The sequence below is a fragment of the Eubalaena glacialis genome, chromosome 6 (assembly GCF_028564815.1).
Source record: "Eubalaena glacialis isolate mEubGla1 chromosome 6, mEubGla1.1.hap2.+ XY, whole genome shotgun sequence".
Classification (NCBI taxonomy): Eukaryota; Metazoa; Chordata; class Mammalia; order Artiodactyla; family Balaenidae; genus Eubalaena; species Eubalaena glacialis.
This window is the reverse complement of record NC_083721.1, coordinates 69,373,089-69,397,733: the sequence shown is the minus strand read 5'-3', so window position 1 is coordinate 69,397,733 and position 24,645 is coordinate 69,373,089. Positions and strand designations below refer to the sequence as shown.

Sequence of the window (24,645 nt, the reverse complement as noted above, 5' to 3'; positions counted from 1 at the left end):
AGCTAACTCAATTCAAAAGTGAGCAAAGGATGTGAATAGACTTTTCTCCAAATAAGATATGCAAATGGCCTTCCCTAAGCACCCCTGCCCCAGGACTGCCCACATTCGCCCAGCTCAGGAAGTTAACACCTGGCACAGCAGGGGACTTCCAGGACTGTTTGGATTAGAGCCTGTGTTGAAAAGGTTGCTAAGTACATTTTTAAAAAACATGTCACCCCGTGGCAGAGCTATAAGAATTGTCCCCACATAATACCCAGACCTTCCCCAGGTCCCTTTCTACCTTCCTCCCTACATTTTCTTACTGCTGTTGGGAGCTCAGACTCAGAACCCTCTGGTTCAGTTCCGCTGATAAGATTACTGTCTTCCGTCCCCATGTTATGCTCTAATTTTTCTGTATCTGCTATCAGTGAATTTGACAGGAAATTAACCTTAGATTTGCCAAAATATGACAGGTGTAAGAGCACTGAAAAAGTATAGAGAGCCTCGTAAATGTTAGGTATTATTGTGGATTTTCACATTTACTGGAAACTGGTGATCTGAATATGCTATCAGCTCCCCCAGGTAATTGGCCAATCTCAATCAGTGAATGCCTTGGTGAAGTAGCCCAATTTTCTAAGGAAACCTGTTTCAAGGCAGGGATGGAGGGCATGGGATTCTCCCCTTGATCCTAATCTCCCTTTAGCAACAGGCTAACTGGAGTCCCAGCACGCTGGTGGGTGTTCTGAAAACAGGGGCACTCACTGTAGCACTCTGCACGTCTCCTTTCACCAACAGGATCCTCAGGCCTTCTGGGGACAACAGACTTGCTCCTTTTCCATGATCTTTTCTCAAGTTGGGCTGGACTGCTGCTGGTAAACTGGGCAGGGAAGCAACATCAGGCAGGGTGTCTTTAAATATAATTTTTGCACTTTCAGCAAAGGCCTCCACAGTCTTCTCAGCTATATCCACAAGGTAGATCTCTTTCAAGCTGCATCCATTCTGTTTACACTGGAACCATTCCTTGATGGCCAAAATAATGGTCTGCACACACTGGGGTAGGGGAAAGCCGAAGGCTCTGGAACTAATAGCAGGGATGGCTACGGATCGGTACTTGTGTTTTACAGCCAAATGGAGACTTTCTTTCACAGCAGTCTTTAAGTGCCACACACATTTCTGGGCCTCATCGCTCCTCCACTGGGGCCCTACTGCGTGGATCACATGGTGGTACGGGAGCTTTCCTGCTTTCGAGATGACGGCACAGGCTGGTAAGATCCTGACGTTTCTTGTCTTCATTATCTGGTCACAGTCTTTTTGGAGCTCAGGGCCAGCTGCTTTTAAAAGAGCAGCAGCTAAGCCCCCCGTGAGCTTGAGTTCCTCATTGGCCGCGTTCACCACCACCTCGACGGGAAACTGTGTCAAGTCTCCTTGCTGCACAATCAGCGAGACTCCAGGGGCTAAATCCGTCCGAAACAAGCACCTCTGCCCACCAGTGCGGCCTCCCTCCTTTTCTTCATCCTTCTGTAGTTCAATAAAACAACCAAATAACCTTCTGACCTCACTTTTATAATACCGTGCTTTATCCTGGAAGAACTGACTGGCTCCTGGCTTATCAATATGGAAGCTTTTAACACAGATCAAATCCCAGGCTTGTGTGACAATGTTCATTCCCTCCAGGACTTTGGTCTTTGGGCCAGTTAGTAAAATGCCTTTTTGCTTGTTCTGAGGATTAAAAGTTACCTGAACATTCATCTTCTTTATCTTTTGCCACAATAGCTTTTCTGCCCTTAAGTAATCAATAACTAAGGAAGGCTTTACTTCAATCAGTTTCTCTATTTTTGTGTGTTTTTCCATGAAGTCAAAAAGCAAGTCATAGATTTCATTTACTTCTCTCACACAGCCTGTGATGATGACCTGGGCTGTGGTTTCTGAAGTTACCTCATGGATTATTACAGTCTTTGAGGAGGAATTGTGTTTCTTATGCAAATTGCAAGTGAGCCCTTTCCATTTCTTACTGTTAAGAACTTGCCTGTCTTCAATGTCAATGCACTTATAATTTAAGGCACTGACCATTTGCTTTTCAGCTTCTAACAGGACTTCAGAAAAAGCACCAGTTAAGAGAACAGTTGTGCCCTCTAGCTCATAAACTGCAAGAATGTTCTGGGCTATAAAGAGAGACTTAGAGAATTCTGCACAGTCAACCTGTTGCAGAAACTGAAAAACCTCCGGGGGAACCTGAATGTTTCTCTGAGCCATGGTGTATACCTTTTCCTGGATTTCACACTTTACTTTATACACATCTGCAGGGAGTCCTTTGAAGCACATGTGTTGAGAGGCTTCATCATAAAAAATCTCCACCTCTGGGCACTCCATGTGGAGATGCTCCTGTATACCGCTGTGCAACAGAAGTGAATACCTTCCTGGAGAAATGGCCAGTTTTTGCTTCAGACTTTGCTCTTCTCTTCTAATTTCTTGAATGGTGCCTTCTAAGTCCTTGATCTGTGGCTCAATGTTTTGTACATCCTCTGATTTCCCCACTAAGGTTGCAATCCCTGTTAGTGCATCAAACTCAGTCAAAATCCTATCATCTTCTAAATTGTCTTTTATGATGTCCCATACTGTTGAATCCACTTTAAATGAGGTCACTGTATACTTAGACCTGATACCAGAGAATACTGTAGAAGCATCTTTCTGCCAGGTCTTGATTCTTTGTCTTCCTTGACTGACTAAGGTGGCTGCAGGTCTGATGATCACTTCACTGCCGAGTTGGCACAATGTTAGCTCACAGTGACAATGTTTCATTTCATCATTTATCTTGTCAATCAGGTGATTCTTTTTCTGCAAGAACTTCCATAAGGAAAGATCCAGTGATTCTCTGAATGGTGCTGGAAGCTTGATCAGAGGCTTCTCCTGTCCATACAAGGCTGTGCCCAAAGAAGTATAGTACGGGAACACAGAGAGCGGCATATTATTGAGGTCAAGTTTCTTGGTCATGATGGTGTCTAACACTTAAAGGAAAGAAAGAAAGTAATCTCAGTGTAATATGTTTCAGATGAAAAAACAAGCAAACAAGCTTTCCTATTCTAGAGAAAAAAAAATCCTAATGTTTGTAGAACTTCGATGTTACAACATGCTATTAAAAAGAAGCACTACTCCCAGAGTGCTCAGATATAAATTGATATGTATTAACACTGCACAGGTATTCCTTATTTCATGTAATAGTTACTTTCCAGCCAAGAACACTCTATGTTGCAATTCTGTTAAGTAAATTCTATTTTTCTGTTTTTCTGATAACACTGATATATCACCACCAGGTTAAGAAAGAGAGAAGAGGGACTTCTCTGGTGGCGCAGCGGTTAAGAATCCGCCTGCCAATGCAGGGGACACGGGTTCGAGCCCTGGTCCGCGAAGATCCCACATGCGGCGGAGCAACTAAGCCCGTGCGCCACAACTACTGAGCCTGCGCTCTAGAGCCCGTGAGCCACAACTACTGAGCCCTTGTGCCACAACTGCTGAAGCCCATGCGCCTAGAGCCCATGCTCCGCGACAAGAGAAGCCACCGCAATGAGAAGACCACGCACGGCAACGAAGAGTAGCCCCTGCTCGCCGCAACTAGAGAAAGCCCGCGCGCAGCAACAAAGACCCAATGCAGCCAAAAATAAATAAATAAATAAATGTATTTGAACAAAAAAAGAGAGAGAAGAGTTTGGTCACCAGCAAGGGGATAATGTTTGCTCCACTGTGAAGAATATTTTCCCGCTCAAAGCAAAGCTAATCTAAGAATCATGTCATTTATTTCTTCTTGTACGGTCGCACAATTTTAGATTTCACAGATGACTTAGATTCCGTTAATACTTCTAAGAGGAGGAGCATAATAATAATTATAATAGCTTTTACTACGTGTCAGACAATATTCTAAGTGGTTTACATATATTTAATGCTCAAAACAAACCTTTGAGGTAGAGACACTATTATTATCATCCCTATTTACAACTGATAAAACTGAAGCTAGGAAATGTTAGGTAACTCGAATAGGGTCACACAGACTGTACAGATCTGAGCTAAGGTTCAAGCCAGTGTCTGTCTAACGCCAAAGCCCGTGCTCTTGCCGCTCTTCCAAGGGTTCCAAACCAAGATGATCTTCACAGTCATCAGAGAGCCCAGCCCCAGAGACTCTGATTCAGTAAGTCCTGCACATCCCTTGTCCCTGCTCTAATCCCCTTCCTGCCACTTTTACTGGGACAGTCCCTGTGTGTATGTGTGTGTGTAGGGGTACTCTTCTCCCCCAAACCCCTCCTCACTTTGTGTTAGTTATTAGACAGGTACAAGGGGTCTAAGCAGGAAGGGAATTAGAATGAACTCCAGGAACAACTTGGATTAAAATAGCATCTTGTGAAAAGATGTTAAAAATAACTTCACCTTGTGCACCATTGGCTCCTAAGCCTGGAGCCAGACCTAATGAAAAAAACGTGGCCTTCAGACGCCCAGACTCATGGCTTCAACTTCCCACCATGGCCTGGAACAGACTCTGAGTACCAGTGAGTACCACCATGTGCCAAGCACTCTGCAGGTACAATTGAATTTGATCCTCACAACATTCCTCTGAGCTAAGTAGTAATGTGAGCCCTCTATTACAGATGGAAAACAGAGGCTTTGGTGGGTTAAAGTAACTTCCCCAAGATCACTAAGCTAGTAAGCACCAAAGCCAGGCATTTGAACTCAGGTCTGTCTGACCCAAGAACCATCACAGATATCACCTTAAAGTGGCTTAAGCTCTCCATCCTGTTTTCCTCCTCTGTAAAAAAAAAACAAAAAACAAAAAACTATATAACTGTGCAGGTTCTTATGAGGATTCAGTGATGAGATACTGTGGCAGAAAACACAGCAAAAGATCTCATGTAGGGACTTCCCTGGTGGCCTAGTGGACAGGACACTGCGCTCCCAATGCTCCCTGGTCAGGGAACTAGATCCCACATGCGTGCCACAACTAAGAGTTCTCATGCCGCAACTAAAGATCCCGCATGATGCAACTAAGACCCAGCACAGCCAAATAAATAAATAAATAAAATATTTTTTTTAAAAAAGACCTCATGTACAACAAGCATTCAATAAGAGTTCCCTTCCTTAAGATTTTGTGAATTGGATTCTGTGAAGTTGAACAAAATAATTTCAGATTAAAGTGCCTAACTTATTCCTCTCAAATGATCTATATAAAATACAATATTGCTAAATAAATTCTGTTTTTAATTCAGCTTTATCTACAGTTTGCCTCATTATTAACTCATTGTAAGTGGTGAAATATCCTACAAGAAAAATTAATGTCATAGATGTACAGGAGATTGGGGGAAAGTGAAGAAGTTAAGAGCACAGATTATGGGGCCAGACTACCCAGGTTCAAATCCTGGCTCTGTCACTTACTAGCTGTGTAACCTTGGTCAAGTTATTTGACCTTCTTGTGCCTCAGTTTCTTCATTTGTAAAATAGGGATTACAATAATAGCAACGCCCATAAAGCAGTGTCTGTGAATGCACTTGGTAGCACCCTGCAGAGCTGTGCAAATGTAAGTCGTATTCAGAAGAAGACACAGCCAGAGAGAGAAAGGGAAAATCAGTGTATCTCAGACACAGAGAACAGGGAATGAGTGAGTTTTGAGGAGAAGGTGTGGTCAACATAGTTAGATGGTGCAAAGAGGTCAGGGCAAAGAGCAACTTTTGAGAGTGCCCTACAAGTGTGGCTCTAGCATAAAATAAACCTGAATAAAATAGTTCCTATTATTATTCATACACATGTAACATAGACATTCTGAGGACACACCCAACTGCCCCATGCCCTCAAGATGTTCGAAAGCCCCATAGTTGTCAACTCCCACCATAAGCTGGGAGGTTAACTTCTAGAGTAACAGCTCTATGTAGCTCTCTCCCTGGGCCCAAGGCCAGGCTGAGAGAGATTTAAAGAACATGCAACAGAAGCTCATCTTTCATCCCTTTGCCCAAGGAACACTAGGTCTTTCATTCCATTTTAATCCAAACCATACCTTCACCACAATTTCCCCAACTCATAACAGCTGAAAGGAGGTTCCTCCAAGTACCCCCATGAAACAGTTTACTTTAAGTGAGTGGCATTCCACATGATCCTGTCTCATGCTCCCTCAGTTGATCCCAAGCACAACGTTCCTTCTTTCCCTAAGAAGTCTGGCTCCCTAATTCCTACTCCTCAGCCTTGACCTCTGAACATCAGTGGAATCTCCAAGCTGACCTTGCACATGCCTCAGAGAATGGGCAATCTATGTCTACGAATCCCTCAGAAACGTTTTCCTAAGGTTCAGCTGGACAAGGTTTTCACAGGGTCACTGCAAAGAACAATCCAGCAGGCATCCACTGATCATGTGAAACCATCCCTATTAATTTCTGAATGATGACACTGACAAGTGAAGCGGGAAGTTAAGATACTTCATAGGAACTGTGTGTTTCTGAGTATTTCTTTACCTAATCTTGTTGAAGTTAACTTGAGAATTTCTACCAAATGTATAGCTAAAACACAGATCACCTCTATAAATACGGTATCTCAAAGACTCTAAGAATTATATATTTTTCAGTCTGTCATAAGTAGAGACCCATGAGAGAATCTCCTCATATCTTTCAAAAACTTGACATTGCTTCTCTAAAGTTTGAATCACTGGATTCACTTAACATGATATACCAGATGTACAGGATTGCTACTTGGATTTCCAAAAATATATATGGAGGGACTTCCCTGGTGGTCCAGTGGTTAAGAATCTGCCTTCCAGTGCAGGGGACACGGGTTCGATCCCTGGTCGGGGAACTAAGATCCCGCATGCCACAGGGCAACTAAGCCCACGCACTGCAACTACTGAGCACACGAGCCACAACTAGAGAGCCTGTGTGCCGCAACTACAGAGCCCACACACTCTGGAGCCCACTCGCCACAACTAGAGAGAAGCCCACACGCCTCAACTACTGAGCCAGCGCACCGCAACAAAGGTCCCGCGTGCCGCAACTAAGACCCGACGCAGCCAAAAGTAAAATAAACAAATGAATAAATAAATTTTAAAAACCAAAAAAACAAAAATATATACAGATAAAAATAAAATACATCAGAATTCAACGGTTAACTGTTAAGATCTATTAAAATGGTTTTAATTATGCCAGGTAAAGTTTACAAAATTAGGCTAATAGGTATTACCTTTTCTGTCAAAAAATTCAATCAGTGCTGAACTCTCGTCAGGAAAACATTCAATGCTGGCAACTCTTCCCCCTCCGTTACAAGGATTTTCAAATAAACATTTCAAATCATGGTCATCAACACCAGGTGGCAGGTTTTCAACTCGGACTGTTTTTGTCACTTCCAGAAGTCTTGCAGAAAGCTGAAGTTCTTTCACTGAATGGTGCTTGACACATTTATCAACAAATTTCAGCGCATCTACAAACCATAATCAATTAATCAATCAATCAAAAATTATGATTATATCTTTATATTATACAGAAGAAACTGAATATTAATTGAGATAAAGGAGGGAGGTTAAGCACTCAATTTTTAAATGCAAGATTTTAATTCCCACGTGAGAATCTACATGCCTAAAGCTTCCAGCCTCTGAACAGCAATGCACGTAGGAATGTCTTACCTGGATTGCTGACACTGAGTCATGTGCCTGCCTCTAGTCACAGCCCCTTCCACCCCTCCTTGACATCACCACCTGAATGCACTCTCTACAATACAAATCTCCTCATTTCACTCCTTCCTCGAATCCTGCAACGGCTCCCCATTACCTGCAGGCATGAGTTCAAGCTCCTTGGCTAGGCTTACAATGCCCTTGGCTATCTGACTTCAAACTAATTTCTAAATATCACCTCTTGTTATTACCGACCATTCATTTTATTTTCCACACTGCCACAAAACCCAATGATTATTTTGAAAACTACATTCTCTTTTGCCTTCGTATATACAATTTCCTCTGTCTAAAGTGCCCTTCTCCAATTTTTTTACCCTGGTCCTGTTCCTCCTTCCAGACTCAGCCCCATTATCTCTTTCAAATTAATAAATATTGACGGTGAGCCCATGACATAACAGGCTCCGGGCTAGGATCCGGGGATAGAGGGGATGACTATAACAGCCCTCCAGTTCACCATCCAGGAGGGAGGAAGTCTTGAAAGCAAACAAATGGCCTATTTGGGGATCAAATGAGGTGGGAAGATTAATACTGGGAATCAGACAAGGATTCCCAGAGTAAGTAGTCACTGAGCCGAGTTTTGAAGGATGAAGAAGAGTTTACCGGGTATTTAAGGGGAGGAAACATTTCAGGCAGAGGGACCAGCAGGGGCGTGTAGCAACATAGCATATCTGAGACCTGATAGCCTGGTACTGCTGGAGTATAAACTTCAAAGATAACCAAGCCACCATGCTTGTGTCCTCTTTCCTCCCATTCCCCACAGCCTGCTGTTCACAGCTGAGGGAAGCAGTTTCTCCTCTTGCATCTTCATTGTTCACTTATGAATGGATTTCCTCCCTCCTCCACACGAGTTCCTCAAGAGCAGGAACCAAGAATTATTCATCTGTGTACCTACAGCGAGACAAGTACCTGGCACATAGTAGGTATCAAGATTTTTGATCAATGAACAAAAGCAAGTCAACTTAGTTTTACCTTTATAAGAAATAATCATAAATTTGAAGTAAGAATAGCTCCCTTTATTGAGTCCTTATCATGTCTCAGGTACTATGTTAAGAGCAAACACCATCTCATTTGATCCTCACAGAAACTGTATTAGGTATTATTGTCCCCATTTTATAGATGAGGAAAGTAAAGCACACAGAGGGTAGTAACGTGGTCAACCTCAGATAATTAGTTAAATGGTGGAACTAGAATTTTGACTTCATAACCTGTGCTGGTTGATTAAGATCAACCATTCCACTGCCATGGCCATGGAATAGTGAGGGCTTGGAATTGGAAAATTTCCTTGACTTCCAGAGATGGCTCTTCCAATCTCAGAAACTGTCCACAGACTCCTCACACAGACCTTAAAGAGCACTCATTTTCTGCGTCATATGCACTTACTCATCCCTGCATATGTGACAACCATGAAAGTATTTCCGTAAAATGTTACAAAAAACCCAAACGAACTTTTTGGCCAACCCCACTAAGGAAATATATGGTAAAGGGGTAAGAGAACAGGCTCTACAGAGGTGGGCTGCTTCAGTTCAAATCTAGTTCTTCCAGTTATTAGCATCTCTGTGTCTCTGATTAGCATCTCTGTGTCTCTGTCTCCTCAACTGTAAGATGAGGAATAATAATAATCTCAAAAGGTTGTTGAAAGGAACAAATAAATTAATACGTGGAACAAACTTAGCATAGTACCTGACTTATAGTAACACTATATGAGTATTTGCTGTTACTATTACTCTCCAACAAGTCCAGTTTAGTAACACAGATCAATATTTACTCCTCCCAATGAGATAACACATGGGAAAACATTGAGTCCTTTGCTTGGAATCTCTTTAATAACCTGACTTTAGATTTCTGTTGCGGTGTGTTATTTCTGTCTCTCTGTCTGTCTGTCTCTCTCTCACACACACAAAAACTCATACAATAAAGTTTGATTTATTAAACATATCAGAGGGACTTCCCTGGTGGTGCAGTGGTTAAGAGTCTGCCTGGCAATGCAGGGGACATGGGTTCGAGCCCTGGTCCGGGAAGATCCCACATGCCACGGAGCAACTAAGCCCGTGCGCCACAACTACTGAGCCTGCGAGCCACAACTACCGAGCCCTTGTGCCACAACTACTGAAGCCTGCGCGCCTAGAGCCCGTGCTCTGCAACAAAAGAAGCCACCACAATGAGAAGACCACGCACGGCAACAGAGTAGCCCCCGCTCGCTGCAACTAGAGAAAGTCTGCGCACAGCAACGAAGACCCAACGCAGCCAAAAATAAATAAATAAAATAAATAAACTTATTAAAAAAAAATCAGAATTTGGCTTCAGAACGAATTTGCTTCTCTTTCAAAATAAGAAAGCATCTGTATTAACTTGGAGTCCTCTCTTACTAGCTATTAGAAAGAGTGAAGCTTTCAGAAACGTTCCATAATCTAGGTGTCCCAAATCCCAAAGTGTAGTGCAAAGTAGGCTGACAAATGGAGCATCCTTTGATCTTACCGGTATATTTTTGAAAGGTAACTACAGCAACATTAAAATCTTGTATTAATTCCACTTTAAAGTCATCATTGGTCAGGCCACTTAGGTTCTCCACTAACAAGATTAGCATCATATCAGTCACATTTGCCTTGAGATTTTCAAATGCAACCAAAGAGGAAATATTTTCACATTCTTTTGGGGTGTCTTCCTTTTTTTCTGATCTTCTATTGAGAGAGATATTTGCATCTAGTTCTTCTGATGCATCTGATTTTAGGGAGACAAAAAGGGTACAAGATGTTATATTTATCTACCATGTTCTTAGCAAGTAAATTATCATAAGCTAATTACACTGCCCTCTTCCCTTCCTGATCTCTTGGCTAACTCAAATAAAACAGATCTTAGGGGACTTCCCTGGTGGTCCAGTGGTTAAGAATCCCCCTTTCAATGCAGGGGACATGGGTTCGATCCCTGGGCAGGGAAATAAGATCCCACATGCCGCAGGGGCCGCAACTAGAGTGAAGACCCAACGCAGCCAAATAAATAAATATTTTTTTAAAAAAAACAGATCTTAGAGGACTTTTAGCTTAATTTAATTAAAATTAAAAACAGTATTTGTCTATTCATATGATGTTGATGATGATTATGTTCAATTTTATTACACTCTTTTCTGCCTTGTTTCTCTAAGGAACCTGCCTTGTTTTTCATAGCACTTGACATATATTTCTATCACTGCACCAAATTACAGTTATTGAACCAAACTACTCCAAAGCAAGGGACATATTTATTCATCTTTGTATTGATGGCATATGGTATATAGTTGAGGCTCAATAAATGTTTGCTGAATTGGAGAATTACTGCTTAGGTCACTGGAGAAAAGCAAGACTATCCCATGCCCATATTTGGGCATCACCTAACACATTATGCTCTGAAAAGCAATAATTTCCTATCACTGGAGAGAAAAAGGATACTTACAGTGAATGACTAAGGAATGCACATGGAAGATAAAATGGCCCAGAGAATTATGTGTATACCTCAAACTTACAGAATAGCAACCACCCAGCCAGCTTGTTCCGCTTCATCGTTGGCCATAAGTGAGTTACATATACAGTTGACCCTTGAACAACACGGGGAATAGGAGCATCAACCCCCTGCACAGCCAAGTAACTGCGTATAACTTTGACTTCTCAAAATCTTAACTACTAATAACCCACTGTTGACCGGAAGCCTTACTGATAACATGAACAGTCGATTAACACATATTTTGTATGTTATATGTACATCTACATATATTTTATGCATTCATGACATACCTAATTTTTTCTTAATTTGTTCAATGTTTCTAAGCTATGCAGTTCATCTGCGAGTTTTTTCAAATTGTCAAATTTCCAGAAATTTTTCAAATATATTTATTGAAAAAAATCCACGTATAAGTGGAGCCACGCAGTTCAAACCTGTGTTGTTCAAGGGTTAACTGTATACAGAAGGTCCATCTCACTCTATGATTGTGCAATGAAGCACAATGAGTATGTTATGATCTTTAGACATTCTGTGAGCAACTATTCAATTAGCACCCTTATGTTCAAGGCACTGGTTGTGTGGAGATGGGTGCATACAAAAAACGCTAGAAAAGGAAATTACCAGTTTTCTAATGGATGTATACAAAAATAAATAAATAAATAAATAAGAAATGGAACTGACATTTGTAAATGTTTATCATGGCAGAGTAAAATGCTATGTGCTCAACAAATCCATTTTGTTTTCTTCCTAGGCAACATTTCCCAGACTTCCTACAGTTGAGTTCCTACAGTAGAGTTCATGTGGCTAATGGAATATGGGTGGAACTGGTGAATTCCATTTCCAGACCTGGCCAATCAAATCTCCTTTATGTGAATCTCCTTCTCCCTTGCAGTGACCTTGGAGCCACATATCACAGATAACGGTGTCAAAAAGATGGAAGGAGCCTGGATTCCTGAATAATTGTGTGAAGCAGTCTAGACTCCCCCCACCACTCTAGCTGCCGACTACACTGAACTGTGATTTGGGGGGTTGTTTGATACAGCAGTTAGATGACCCTGACAAACACTCCTGTTATGTGCTGGATGTGACACCACACAAACACACACTCATGCCAAATAAAAAATAGCTTAAGGATTCAATAACAACATAAATTAGCATTCAGTGAGACAGGCATGACAAACCAGAACGACTACTGGAGTCGGGGTGAGCTATATGAGTTCGACCCTTGACTCGGCCACTCTTTAGCCATGTGACCCTGGGCACGTCTCTTAATTATAAAATGAGATTATTGGACTTAAGTGAATGGAAAGAGCCTTTCTAGCAATATAGTTTATAACCCCATGACTATTAGAAGTTTCATCACAAGAGTGGCTTGGTTGACTGCCAAATAAACAGTGTCAACAATCAAGCCAGGAATCCAAACAAGAGAGATTAAGGAATTGGGCTGGCTTGGAATGGCTTCAGAGAAGAGGAAGGACCTGAGTAGATATTGAAGGCTATCCTAGAATTTAGGTAGAGAAAAGTGGAGTAGAATGTATTGTGAGCAACAGAACTATAGACAGAGTGCCGAGATTGCACCAAAACCATTTAGGAAATGGCAATTTGACAAATGAAGCTTAAGGAGCACTTGTGCAGAGGTGTAAGAAATGAGGCCACATATAAGTGATATCATATGGTATTTGTCTTTCTCTGTGGAATCTAAAATACCACACAAATGAACATAACTACAAAACAGAAACAGACTCACAGACATAGAGAACAGATTGGTGGTTAGCAAGGGGGAGGAGGGGTAAGGGAAGGAAGGATTGGGAGTTTGGGATTAGCAGATGCAAACTATTATATATAGGATGGATAAACAACAAGGTCCTACTGTATAGCTACTAGGTTGCTAGCTGTTTCCTACAGCAGATGGGACGAGAAGAGCTGCCGCTGGTCTGGAGGGCTACACCCACATCCTGCACCCAGCGCTCAGACAGCAGCACTAACTGACTTAGCCACACACAGCACCCACTGTCACATCATGTCCTTGCTTCACAATGGCCGGTTGGGCACAGGTAGACTCTAAAGGTCAGTTCATCCACCTCTCGGGTACCTCTTTATCCTCCCATCAATTGCAAGGTGTCTCCCAGCCCCCACAGAGAGAGCTGTTCCCATCCTTCTGACCTGAACCCTTAGAGCTCAAGAGGCAACCCTTGCACAGCTGGCTGAGAGGATGGAGATGATGCAGCCCAAAGCATCTCTCAGCTAACAAACCCTGACTTGTGAAGTCAAGAAGAGAAGGATGACCTCTGCAACACAAAGTGTTTAATATTGAAAGCAAAACTGCCTGGTGAATGAGAAGTTACCTGATTCTTTCACACGTTCTTTGGTCTTGGATTCCTAAAACCCAAACAATAAAGTAGCATTAATAAATTACTAATAATCTCTTTACATTAAGAAAATGTCCCTAGGACCAGCCTGGAGATGTAGGGTCTACAGAAATTATAACTAAAAGCTCAGGTAATGATGCTGTTGAATATACAGCACACAAATCACTGGTAAAAACGAGTCACAAATAAAAGAAACCCCAAAGGAGCACCAAGTGTTTGAGGTAAGACCTAAATCAGAGAAATAATTTAGCTCATGTTCTTTTTCCCATTTAACATTTATTGAGTGTGTACTATTAACAAGCACTACGCCATGTGCTTTACTAAGGCTGTCTCATTTAATCCTCACAACAATCCAATAATCCAAAGAGGTCAATACTATTACTATCCCATTTTACAATTGAGGAAATACTTAGTACCTGCAGTATAGATCGCTGGCCCCTCTAAACCATGTGAAAATGAAACAAATATAGCAAGTTCCAGGTTATTAAGTACCTGGGACAAACAGACCCAAGATTTTACGTCTCAAACCACCATTATGGTAACCCCCCAATCTTGAATTTTCAAAAGTGTCAAAAATCAAACAAGAAGTGCTTCTTCTTCCATTATTTCATACCTACCCTATCACCACTCTCACTCCCTCCACATCTGTAAGTTGCTTTCCTCACCCCAGTTTGAGTTGTACTTCTCATTCCACTATATTTCCTCATCGTGGTTCCCATCCCACACACCTTGGGAGAACACCCTACTTCCCTTGTAATCACCCCTTTACTTACCATTGTTGGAATTTTCCCCTCCTGGACTTCATCCGTGGCTCTGGGCAACTGGACAGTTAACTTGAATGTTCCTTTTCCTGGCCATACTAACTCGTGGTTCTCTCTCGCCAGAACTTGCTGCCGAACTGAAATTTTTTTAAAAAGCCAACTGTTAAGCAATCTTTATTCACAAAATTATTCTATGATTTCCATAGGCTTCATCATCATCAATCAACGGCTTGGTCAGCTTCTCAAGAGAGGCTGTGTGTGGTGAAAAGGGGGAAAGTTTAGCAAGCAGACACAGATTTGAATTCTATCTTTAAACTTACTTTTTTAACCCTGAGCATGTTCCTTAATAAGCCTTATTTACAAAATCTGTCCTCTTGTCTATTAATTAATGAAGACTGTCTTGTGTGGGTGTTACATGGATTAGATTCAAGAAACATTATAAAGAACTTAGTACAGTACGTGATGCCCAGTAGGCACTCAGAAAGGTAGCAATATTTATTCTACAGTGAAGGGAAATAATTAAATCATCCCTCACTGTGAGCCAGGGATGCTAGGACATGACATTATGAAAGCCATGTTTTAGGAAAGTGACTCAGGTGAACATGAGCAGAATGGCGAGGAGCCTCATTAAAAAGGTATTTTAATCAATTCTTTAACCTGTGATGATAAGATGGGAGAGATTCTTACCAAAAAAAAAAAAAAAAAATTAACACATTTGGCAGCTGGGCTGCAGTGGAAGAAAAAAATGAACAGTGGACATGAGTCCAAAGACCTGGATTCAAATTCCAACTTTGCCACCAACTAGCTGTGTCACTGAGAAAATATCTTAACTTCTTGCGTCTCAGTTTCCATACTTGAAGCAGCGTCTGTGAATGAATTTTGTGACACCCATAAGAGCTGTGTAACTGTAAGTTATTGTACAATTATAAGAAGGAGCAGTCAGAGAGAGAAAAGGAAAATCGGTGTATCTGAGACAGTGGAGAACAGGGAATGAGTGAGTTTAGAGGAGGAGGCCTGGCCAACGTAGTCAGGGGGTACAAAGAGGTCAGGGCGAAGAAGAACCTTGGAGAGTGCCCTGCATTCACAGGTGTGGCTCTGCTATGGATGTTGGGCTACCATGTTGTATTCTGATATGGTTGCCTGCTGAGGCTGAAGATACGGGTAGAATCTTTCATCAAGAGGGACTTGAATAGCTTTCCCACCTCAACCATCCATGAAGAGGATGAGGGAGGTGATGACTTAATTGGATGCCATCTCAAAAACAGGCCTCAAAAACAATATGAGAAGGAATGCCAGACTCTAATTTCATTCTTTGTGAGCAGGGTGGGTGTTTTTGCATGGACTCCTGATAGGCTGACCTAAGCTGGAGTGAGGACTAAGGACTGGATAGGACCCCTGAGCCCAGAGAGCAGGCTAAGTTTTATAAGCCAAGCTATCTAGAGTCATGGACCTCTGTGTTACATTCCTTTTATTATTCCCTATACTTTGGCAGAGTCCTGTCCAGGTATCTAAATGTGCCAGCTTGTTCTGAGATTGTGTGTAATATGTATGGGCACAACTATTTTAAGAGAGCAAGTGGTAGCAGTTAACAGTAAGTGATCCGCAACAAGGAGAAAGTGAATCTGGGAGGAAGAAGAGCTGAAATGCTGCCCTCTAAACACCCTTACCCATGTGGACAGGCTCTCTTCTGCACCAATCTCAGACCATCCATATTTAATTTTATTTAAGGAGAAGTTGGCAATAATCAGGAGCAAAATTATGACCAGAAAAGATGATAAATGTACACATCTGAAACAGGATTTAAAATCTTTTTTTTTTTATAAATTTTGTTTGTTTGTTTGTTTTTGTTTTTTGGCTGAGTTGGGTCTTTGTTGCTGCGCGTGAGCTTTCTCTAGTTGCAGCGAGCGGGGGCTACTCTTCGTTGCGGTGAGCGGGGTCTACTCTTCATTGCAGTGTGCGGGTTCCTCATTGCGGTGGCTTCTCTTGTTGCGGAGCATGGGCTCTAGGTGCGCAGGCTTCAGTAGTTGTGGCACGCAGGCTTCAGTAGTTGTGGATCACAGGCTCCAGAGCTCAGGCTCCGTAGTTGTGGCGCATGGGCTTAGTTGCTCCGCAGCATGTGGGATCTTCCCGGACCAGGGCTTGAACCCGTGTCCCCTGCATTGGCAGGCGGATTCTTAACCACTGCGCCACCAGGGAAGCCCAGGATTTAAAATCTTACAAGGCAATTTACACTCGACTTTTCAGAAATTCAGCCAATTATATAGAAGTATACAGCTTCCAAATAGTTTCTGTTTGCTACCCACTCATTTCTACACAGGAGTGCTTTTGGGCTCATTCTTATTATGTGAATGATAAGAGTCAAGTTGTGTTACACTATGGGCCTGCACCTGTTGGGGCCACTTCCTTCCCTGGAGGGCAGAGGGTGTTCCTGTGGGAGAAGAGCTTTGCCCGAGGGACAGTGCTGGGGTAGGTAATTTGATGTTAGCAAACTCCTGACCACTTGCTTCTGAGAAAGCCATTCCTCTGGGAGGAAACCAAAACTGAACAGGGACTTTCCACCCCTAAGAACTTTGACCATACAAAGAGCTGAACTAAGCTTTGAGTGTGTATGCTGGGCGGGTACTACTGCAAGAAGGGCATTAGAGCAGTCTAGATGTGGGTGAAGGGAGGAAGTGGGCTGGGAGATGGGAATCACTTCTGCTTTGAGGACTAGAACAGAATGATGTTATCATCACACAATTATATTTTTGCTGTTTGTATTTTTACGAGGTTTGTATTTTCTACAATTATTTCCCTTTTTGTTCATTCAGGGTCATCAACAAACAACAGGGATTCTCAGACTTTAGCAAATCAGCGTCACCTGGGGTGTGGTTAAACATGCAGATTCCCACCCACCCCACACTCAGGGTACCTGAGTCTCTAGGACAGAGCTGGGAATGTGCCTGTTTAACCTGTTGTGATTTGGATGCAGGGGGTCTGTTGCCGCAATGTGAGGCCTACTCTTGAGAATAACGGGATTTTAAAGAAGAAAGAAGTGTCCCTAAGGGCCAGGCCCATGGTGATGTTGACAATCGGAATCAAAATGGTAAAATCCTGGGAGGAAAAATGAAGCCCCAGGGAAATGGCTTACATTGCACAGATGCCCTTTTGAGCATTGCTTGGTGAAATTAACCCTTGGAAAACTTTTTGACATTGTTTTAAGGGCTCTGAGCCAGGCAGGTCTCCTGACCCCTGCCCACCTCGCTTCCTTCACACTGGTCTGTGCACCCCTCTCTTCTCTGGGTTTCATTCTTTCCTTTTTGCATCCCTGCCCTAGAGTATTCCAATTGCTCTGATGGCCTCGTAAGCCTCCTTGCTTCTCCTCTGACCCAAATGCTTCTCCAAATCCAGCAACGGGAAGGCAGGGTCAGGGGTTGTCCACATCCTTGCCTTTGAGATTCTGATGGAAAAAAGTGTGCACTGGGAGAACAGCAGGTCACGTGCTTCCCAGTGCAGACCTGGTAGGTGTCTCGAGCAAGCAGATAACTGGTGGGTACTTGTCCTCCGGCTTCCCTAATAGCAACAGCATGAGGAGGGGTTAACTCAGCTGCTCAATTGCCTATGGGGAGGGAACTTCCCCCTCAAAGCTCAAAACTCCTAACCCTCAATCAACTCAGAATGCCACCCCTGCTCCCAGCCTGAGGACCACCCTGAAGCTGACTGGAGAGGTTCCAGCCGACCCTCGACAAAGATACTGTGCATTGATCAACAGTACCTGCCTTTCCCCTCCAATAAGCCTCTATATTTACATGCAGACAATGAGATTCTAGGCAATGCTTCTGCCCCTCTCCCAAGTGATCCCAGAATCACTGGGAATCTCCATGACCCATGGGGAAATCCCTGTGACTCCTCACGTTGCTTAGCTCCTTCCTTCCCCATCTAAAAAATAAGAGAAAGCACAGGGGCTCTCCCTCTCCCTCTCTCTCAAGTGGAGCATCCTGTAGAATCAGTTACCAAATCCAGACGGTACGCAAACATGCATCTTCCATCCCCATGCTGACTTTCCTTGTTCAAGGGCTCACTGGTCCTCACTTGGACATTGCATGACACTCTTCAAAGGTCTGATGTCTATGGTTTCTCCCAACAGAAATCACTGTACTTATTTGCAACCAAATTTATCTCCCAAAAGTGTATTTGGACATGGCTCTCCCCTGCCTACCTGTGGGGGAAAGTTCATACTCCTTAGCATGTCATGCAAGGTCCTCTTTTATCTCAACCCAATATTCTATTAGCCTTAATTTCCACCCCACTTCTTTTTAAAAAGGAAGTTTAATAAGAGAAGGCCTAAGATTTTTTAAAAGACAAGCACCCTCTTTGTAATCTTATAAAATTTCCCAGATCCTACCTGTTCTTTTTAGTGCCAGTCTCCAGACCTCGCTTGTGCACAGAGATAAGGAGAGGGCTCATTCCTCAAACCAAAGCTACCCAAGGGCGCCCAGCACTTCCCTGGAGACGCCTTTGCTCTCCTGTCCCCAGCACTGCAGCCAGCTCCCATCTGAAGAGCCCTCCCCAGTGTCTCGCCTATCAAGAACTGAATTCACCCTCAGGAGTCAGTTTAGATGTGACTTTCCTGGAAACCTTCTCTTCCCTTCAAATTGTGTTCCCATAAACCTCTGGAGTTCCAGAACTGCGGCTTTCATAGGAAGAAGACAAAAATTGCAATGGCATTGCAACTCTGCCCCTAACACACGATGCCACTACACGATGTAGCCTCGTAAAATGAGGTAGGTGTACCAGCTCTCAGGCAGCTCCCTTCAGTCACACGGTTCTAAATGTTTATTTAACCCACCTGGGCTGTCTGCCGCCAGCTCCGGGCGCGCCTGGAAGCGCCGCGCAGGGGGCACCGCAGCGCCCCCGACGCGCCTTGTCTATTCTGCGCCCCCCACGCTCTTTCCTACACCTGCTGCCGGAGCCGGACGAATTCTCCCGCCGCGCGCCCCAGCCCCAGGTTTCCCTGGAAGGAGAGCCCGGCTGTCCCCTCTCCCCCGCACCCCTTGCCCCCCTCACCGTCGTCGGGGTAGAAGAGCACAAGGAAACGAGGCGGGCTCCCCGGCGCCTGGCGGACCTCACACTCCCCGCCTCCTGATCTCTTCTGGCTCTGGAAGTACATCTGCAACTTGGTGCTCAAGTTCTTCGGGGGCTGGGGACCCCAGGACCCTTCGACCATCAGCGGGAAGGAGCCGGACCCAGCCATCCTCCCCTGCGCTGGTCCGGCTCCGACTGCAGGTCCCACCCAAATCCCGGTGGTTAAGCCTCTTTCGCTTTCGTTTCCCAGAACACTCCTCCCACCCTTAGTTCCCGCCTTTAGCTGTAAACAGCTGCCCGTAGTTGGACTAGAAACCACCGTCCTCCCGACGCCCCCTCCCCAATTCTTCACCTTCATCTCTGGACCACGGCAGAAGGTGGTATCGCCTTCGTGGCCTCCCTGCATCTGTATACGCGGGCCCCTAAGCTCAGGGCACTATCTGCCACTCACCCAAGCCACAGGTGAAATCAGCAGCTCTGGTCACTAGACCTTGCGGAAACAAGAAGAAAGCTTCATTTTTGCCGCAGGCCGCCGTTTTACAAACTCTGATTCTTTAGAATGTCTGGGGCCCATTTTCAGACTTCTTTCAACAGTCAACTAATTATCAGAATTTTACCTTGCTTCCCTCCTGACCTGTTAAATATTCTGTGTCTAGAGATGTGGGGGACACAGTACATTCACAGCCGTCTTTTTATGGAATATTGGCTAGGGGCCATGCAAGCTGAATGGATTCAACAAACAGACACCGTCTGTGCCCTCACTGAGCTCATGAAGCTGTGGGGATGCAGAGCAGTTAGGACACAGTGGAATAAGTGCTTTTGGAAGGAATATACAGGTGTTCCTGGAACAAATTAGGAGGGGCTCCTAGCCCAGGTGTGGGAGCTCAGGGAGGGTTTATGGGGAGGCAACATGGAACCAGAAGCCAAGGGTGATTGGGGATAACCTTGGCGGGTGGGGAAGAGGGGAGTTCCGTGTGATTTACTTGTATGGGATCCCTTGAGCTGCTGGGCGGTAGCCAGAGTAGAGGCAGGAGGCCAGCCGAGTGGCTACTGTAGTGTCTCAGGGGAGAGATGAGGGTGGCTGAGACCAGGGTGCTGACCTAGGAGGACAGAGAAGGGGTGGGGTTCCGAATTGATATTGGACTTGCGGAAGGATGCGGGCAGCGAGAGCAGACACTCAAGCGTGATTCCTTGGTCGTCCATGCGTGGCCTGAGCAGCTGGCTAGATAAAAGTGGCATCTACCCGATGGGAGCACTGAAGTGGGAGAGAGGCTAGGAATGTATGTATCCTTGACCATCATAAGGTAGTGTTTCAAGTGAGAAGGAGGGATCATCATTCAAATACAGCCAATACATCAGGTGAGAGAAATGTCTCTTGGATTCGGAGGACCTGGCAAGCACTGTCTTCTGGTGAGGAGGGAGTAGAGGGTGGTGGTCAGAGATCCGAAAGGAAGGGAAGGGAGGCAGCAAGCGCTGTCAGCTCTTTCCAGAAGTGTGACTGTGAAAGGGAAGAAGTTAGGTAGCAGCTTCTGGGGTTATAGGATCGGGGAGGTGTTGTTCTTTTTGTTTTTTGGCTTTTAAAATATGTTTAAGCTGGAAGAAGCTTAGAAATGTTTAAATAGTGTTAGAAAAGTAAAAGGAAGGTTGAGGACACAGGTTGTGGGAGAAGGTGGGAGGGGATCCTGGGGGCACTGGCCCAAGGAAGGGATGCTTTTCCCACTGCACCAGGAAGGAGGAGCTGGAGTACAGAAGTAGGTGATTTTGAACGACTGCCGATGGGAAGGTCTGTAAATTCTCTCCTGATAGTTTCTGTTTTCTCTGTGAAGAAGGTGATGAGGCCTCTTAGACACTGCCAAAATTAGAGCTGCTTCTCCCTGCAGGGCTGGACCTTATGTATTGTCTCTTAATCACAATGAAACAAAATTTCAGGAAGAAGAGAACCAGAAATGGGCCAAAGAGAGGTTACAGGGCTTTAATTTCTGATGCATAATAATGCTAAACAGTATTCAGCTATTTTCTCCTACCTCCAGGTGGCGCTCATCATCCAGTCCAAACCACCCTGGGCCCCTGCAGGGGGAAGTGGGGAGGATACAGAACAGCCAGCCAGGGCTCTCAGCCTCAGTGGTGACTGTTTCTCTTCAGAGCATTGTCACCCTTTCCCTTCAAACCACAACTAAAATCAGCACCCTCCTTTAACCAGTTTGGGAGTCCAGAACTGGGCAAACAGTTTATCTTTTTCCTCACACCATCGTTTTACAAAAAATAAAATCAGAGAGAAATAAACTATAGTAGAAGTTGTGGCAGGCCATTTCTGGATTTCTTTCAAGGATTTATTTAATTATTAACAGTGTATTTTGTCACACATGGTCTGCTCATTATTCCTGGGTTGACTGGGAAGAATCTATCAGAGGATCAGGATGTCAGGTCTTGAAAGCCAAGGGAAAAAAAAAATTCTAGAAGGAGCAAATGGTTAACTATCATTAGCCCCTGAAGTACTTTGTCTTCTCTCCTCAGTTGTTTTGACCCTTTTCATTTGTTGAACCCATACCCTTCGCCCTCCCCCAGTGTGCTTATCCTCTCTCAATTCTCTGTCTCCATAGGGTGTTTGCCTCCTGAAACTCATTTCCTTCCAAGGAAGCAAGCATCCTCTCAGGGCCTGGGGGAGAGCAGATTCCAGCAGAGAGGTGGCCATGTTTACGTGGCTGTTCCCTGTTTCTCTTTCCACCAAAAAGTCACGGCTGATCTTAATAGAACAACCCACATCCGCATTTTGGGGCTGAACTTCCCTTTCTCTGCTTCATCTAAATTTCCCCTTTCAGCTTCTCTACAAACTTCTATAACCTACCATCAGACTCCTTTCAAGTTCTCCACAAGCCAGCATCAGGCCCCCCATTTCTCCCGCTGAAGTATATATTGGGGAAAGGGTTGACTTTCCCATCTGTCCTGATTCAGTTGAGTTGTGAGCACCTCATGCTGAACTCTCTGCCTCACTTTGCTCCTGCAACTGCTGGCCTGGTCCCCCAAAACAGGATGTGACCTCAGAAGTGAGGCGAGCTCCCCTGCCCGTTACCACTCCAAGTTCAGTCCTCAGATGGAGTCACCTGATGGGCACGCACCAGTTTGTGGACTTATTCCCTGTGCTCCAATCCCTTTTAGGAGTTTCATCGTCTTCACTCTTCCACAAGGAATGTCTCTGATGCCCCCACTCTCTAGTATGGTAATTCCTAATGGTATATTTTCCCAAATAAGAGTCATTTAGGGGCTCCCCTGGTGGCACAGTGGTTAAGAATCCGCCTGCCAACGCAGGGGACACGGGTTCGACCCCTGGCCCGGGAAGATCCCACATGCTGCAGAGCAACTAAGCCCGTGAGCCACAACTACTGAGCCCACATGCCACAACTACTGAAGCCCGTGTGCCTAAAGCCCATGCTCTGCAACAAGAGAAGCCACGACAATGAGAAGCCCACACACCGCAACGAAGAGTAGCCTCTGCTCGCCTCAACTAGAGAAAGCTCATGCGCAGCAACGAAGAGCCAAAAATAAAAACAAATAAATAAATGAATTTATTTTTTAAAAAATAGGGGTGTTTCCAAGTGAAAAAAGGTCATTTAGGTTCATTAATACTATAGTTGGCTGGGAAGTGGAGGGAGACTTCTGCAGAAGAGTCCAGAGCCGACTTGATCTTTCCAAGTTCATGTGATGGGAAGAGTAAAGCAGAGTAAAGATCCTTCTTGGCCATTCAGTAGGTACTGAATCAGACACACATGCACGTGTCTCAAGACAGGCATTAACTCTCAGAGAGAGTACAACCTAGATCATACTAAAAAAGAAAAGCATACAATATTTTATTCCTACACCATACCATGCATGATCACCAGTGATGTGCTGTTAAATATTGAACAACTTGCTCTCTGGGAAAAAAAAAAGTTTACATGTATGTGTGTGTTGTTATAAATTTTACTGACATAAAGGTTGTATAGCACATAGTTTACAAATAATAAAATGTATAATATTCTTTATTGTAAATTTCAAATAGTCAGTTGATTCTCACTGAATGTTTCAAAGATGTTTGCCCAACTCTCATATTTGTAGCCAATCTATGGTTGCAATTGATGAATGAGGGTAGTTCTGATATAAATGTTGGTTGATACTTTTGTTTAAAAAGGGAGATGAAGATGAAACAATGAAGACATGTGTCAGAATTTCTGTTATTTGTCAATGACATGGGCTCCTTCTTTGCTGAATGGGATAATAGTTTTCAACTACCAGAAGAATAATTCCTTTACAAGGTTATGGCTACAGACATACTTTTAAATTTAGTCTGCCTTATTAACATATTCTCCACTACTTTCTTAAGTCTTAATCAACAAAGCAATAAATTAAGCCCTGATTTGTAGTGTTTTTCAATTCCATGGTGTAAATATTCTCACCATGGCTGATTTTAAGCTCCCAGTGTGATAGCACTGAATGCAGAGTTGGGAAGAGATGAACAGTAGCATACCATTGTATAATACTTCTACCATACAGTAGACATAAATAACTCAAGAGTACAGATAATAGTAAAGTGTAGTGAAATAATTAGAAAGTGATGAATCTTTTAAAAATATAATCCATTTTATTATGAGTTTATACAATGTAATTCTAAATAATGTTTTTTAATAACTGGCTCACAAAAATTTTGAAAATTGAACAATCAGTTCTGGTGAGCCAGTATGACCTACCTCCAGCACAAAAACCGTACTCTTTTCGCATCAGAGGTAGTATTATCAGATAGAGCAGTTGGTACGCTCTCCCCACTCCCAACTCCTCCCACACACACCTTAGTACAATTGTTATACTAATATTCTCCTAGTCAAATAGGCTTTAAAGCTGATTGCTTCCTTTCATTCCTATGGACAATTAGTCACCAAGACATTCATTAATCTGTTCATTACTTTTGAGAATTCTACCCTGGAAGAAATAAAAGCGTAATGAAAATCATAAAACAAGGACAAATGTAGTTTAAAATATTAAAGTGTAATAATTAATACAACAAACTTATGAGAAAATTAATATTACCTCCATTTTACTAAGAGGAAACTGAGGCACAAAAAAGGTTAAATATCTTGCCCCAATGTCACACAGCTAGTTAAAGGTCAAGCTGGGATACAAACCCAGGCAACCCAGACTCAACATTACGATTCCCTTGCACAGTGATGTTCTGCTCAGATCCCTTCTACAGGGTAATAAACCCACTCCCCAGCTGCTGGTCATATCAGCTGTTGACAGTTCACAGCAGGATCTCTCACTGGCCTTACCTTTGCTTCATGTCTCC

At 43.6% G+C, this 24,645-nt stretch overlaps 1 protein-coding gene across 2 annotated transcripts in view; it reads right to left on the bottom strand.

The window, feature by feature from the left end:
* Positions 1 to 19,529, bottom strand: part of PARP14 (poly(ADP-ribose) polymerase family member 14) — a 46,830-nt gene extending 27,301 nt beyond the window's left edge. The window contains exons 1-6 of one of the 2 annotated variants that reach the window (XM_061194252.1): positions 19,314 to 19,529; positions 14,280 to 14,404; positions 13,483 to 13,516; positions 10,142 to 10,384; positions 7,180 to 7,416; positions 742 to 2,984 (exon numbers count right to left, since the gene is read on the bottom strand). In XM_061194252.1, the coding sequence (XP_061050235.1) occupies positions 742 to 2,984; positions 7,180 to 7,416; positions 10,142 to 10,384; positions 13,483 to 13,516; positions 14,280 to 14,404; positions 19,314 to 19,500 (3,069 nt within the window). In that variant the 5' untranslated portion in view covers positions 19,501 to 19,529. The remainder of the gene's footprint in view (positions 1 to 741; positions 2,985 to 7,179; positions 7,417 to 10,141; positions 10,385 to 13,482; positions 13,517 to 14,279; positions 14,405 to 19,313) is intronic. The other variant, XM_061194253.1, reaches the window with a different exon arrangement.
* Positions 19,530 to 24,645: the final 5,116 nt, after the last annotated feature.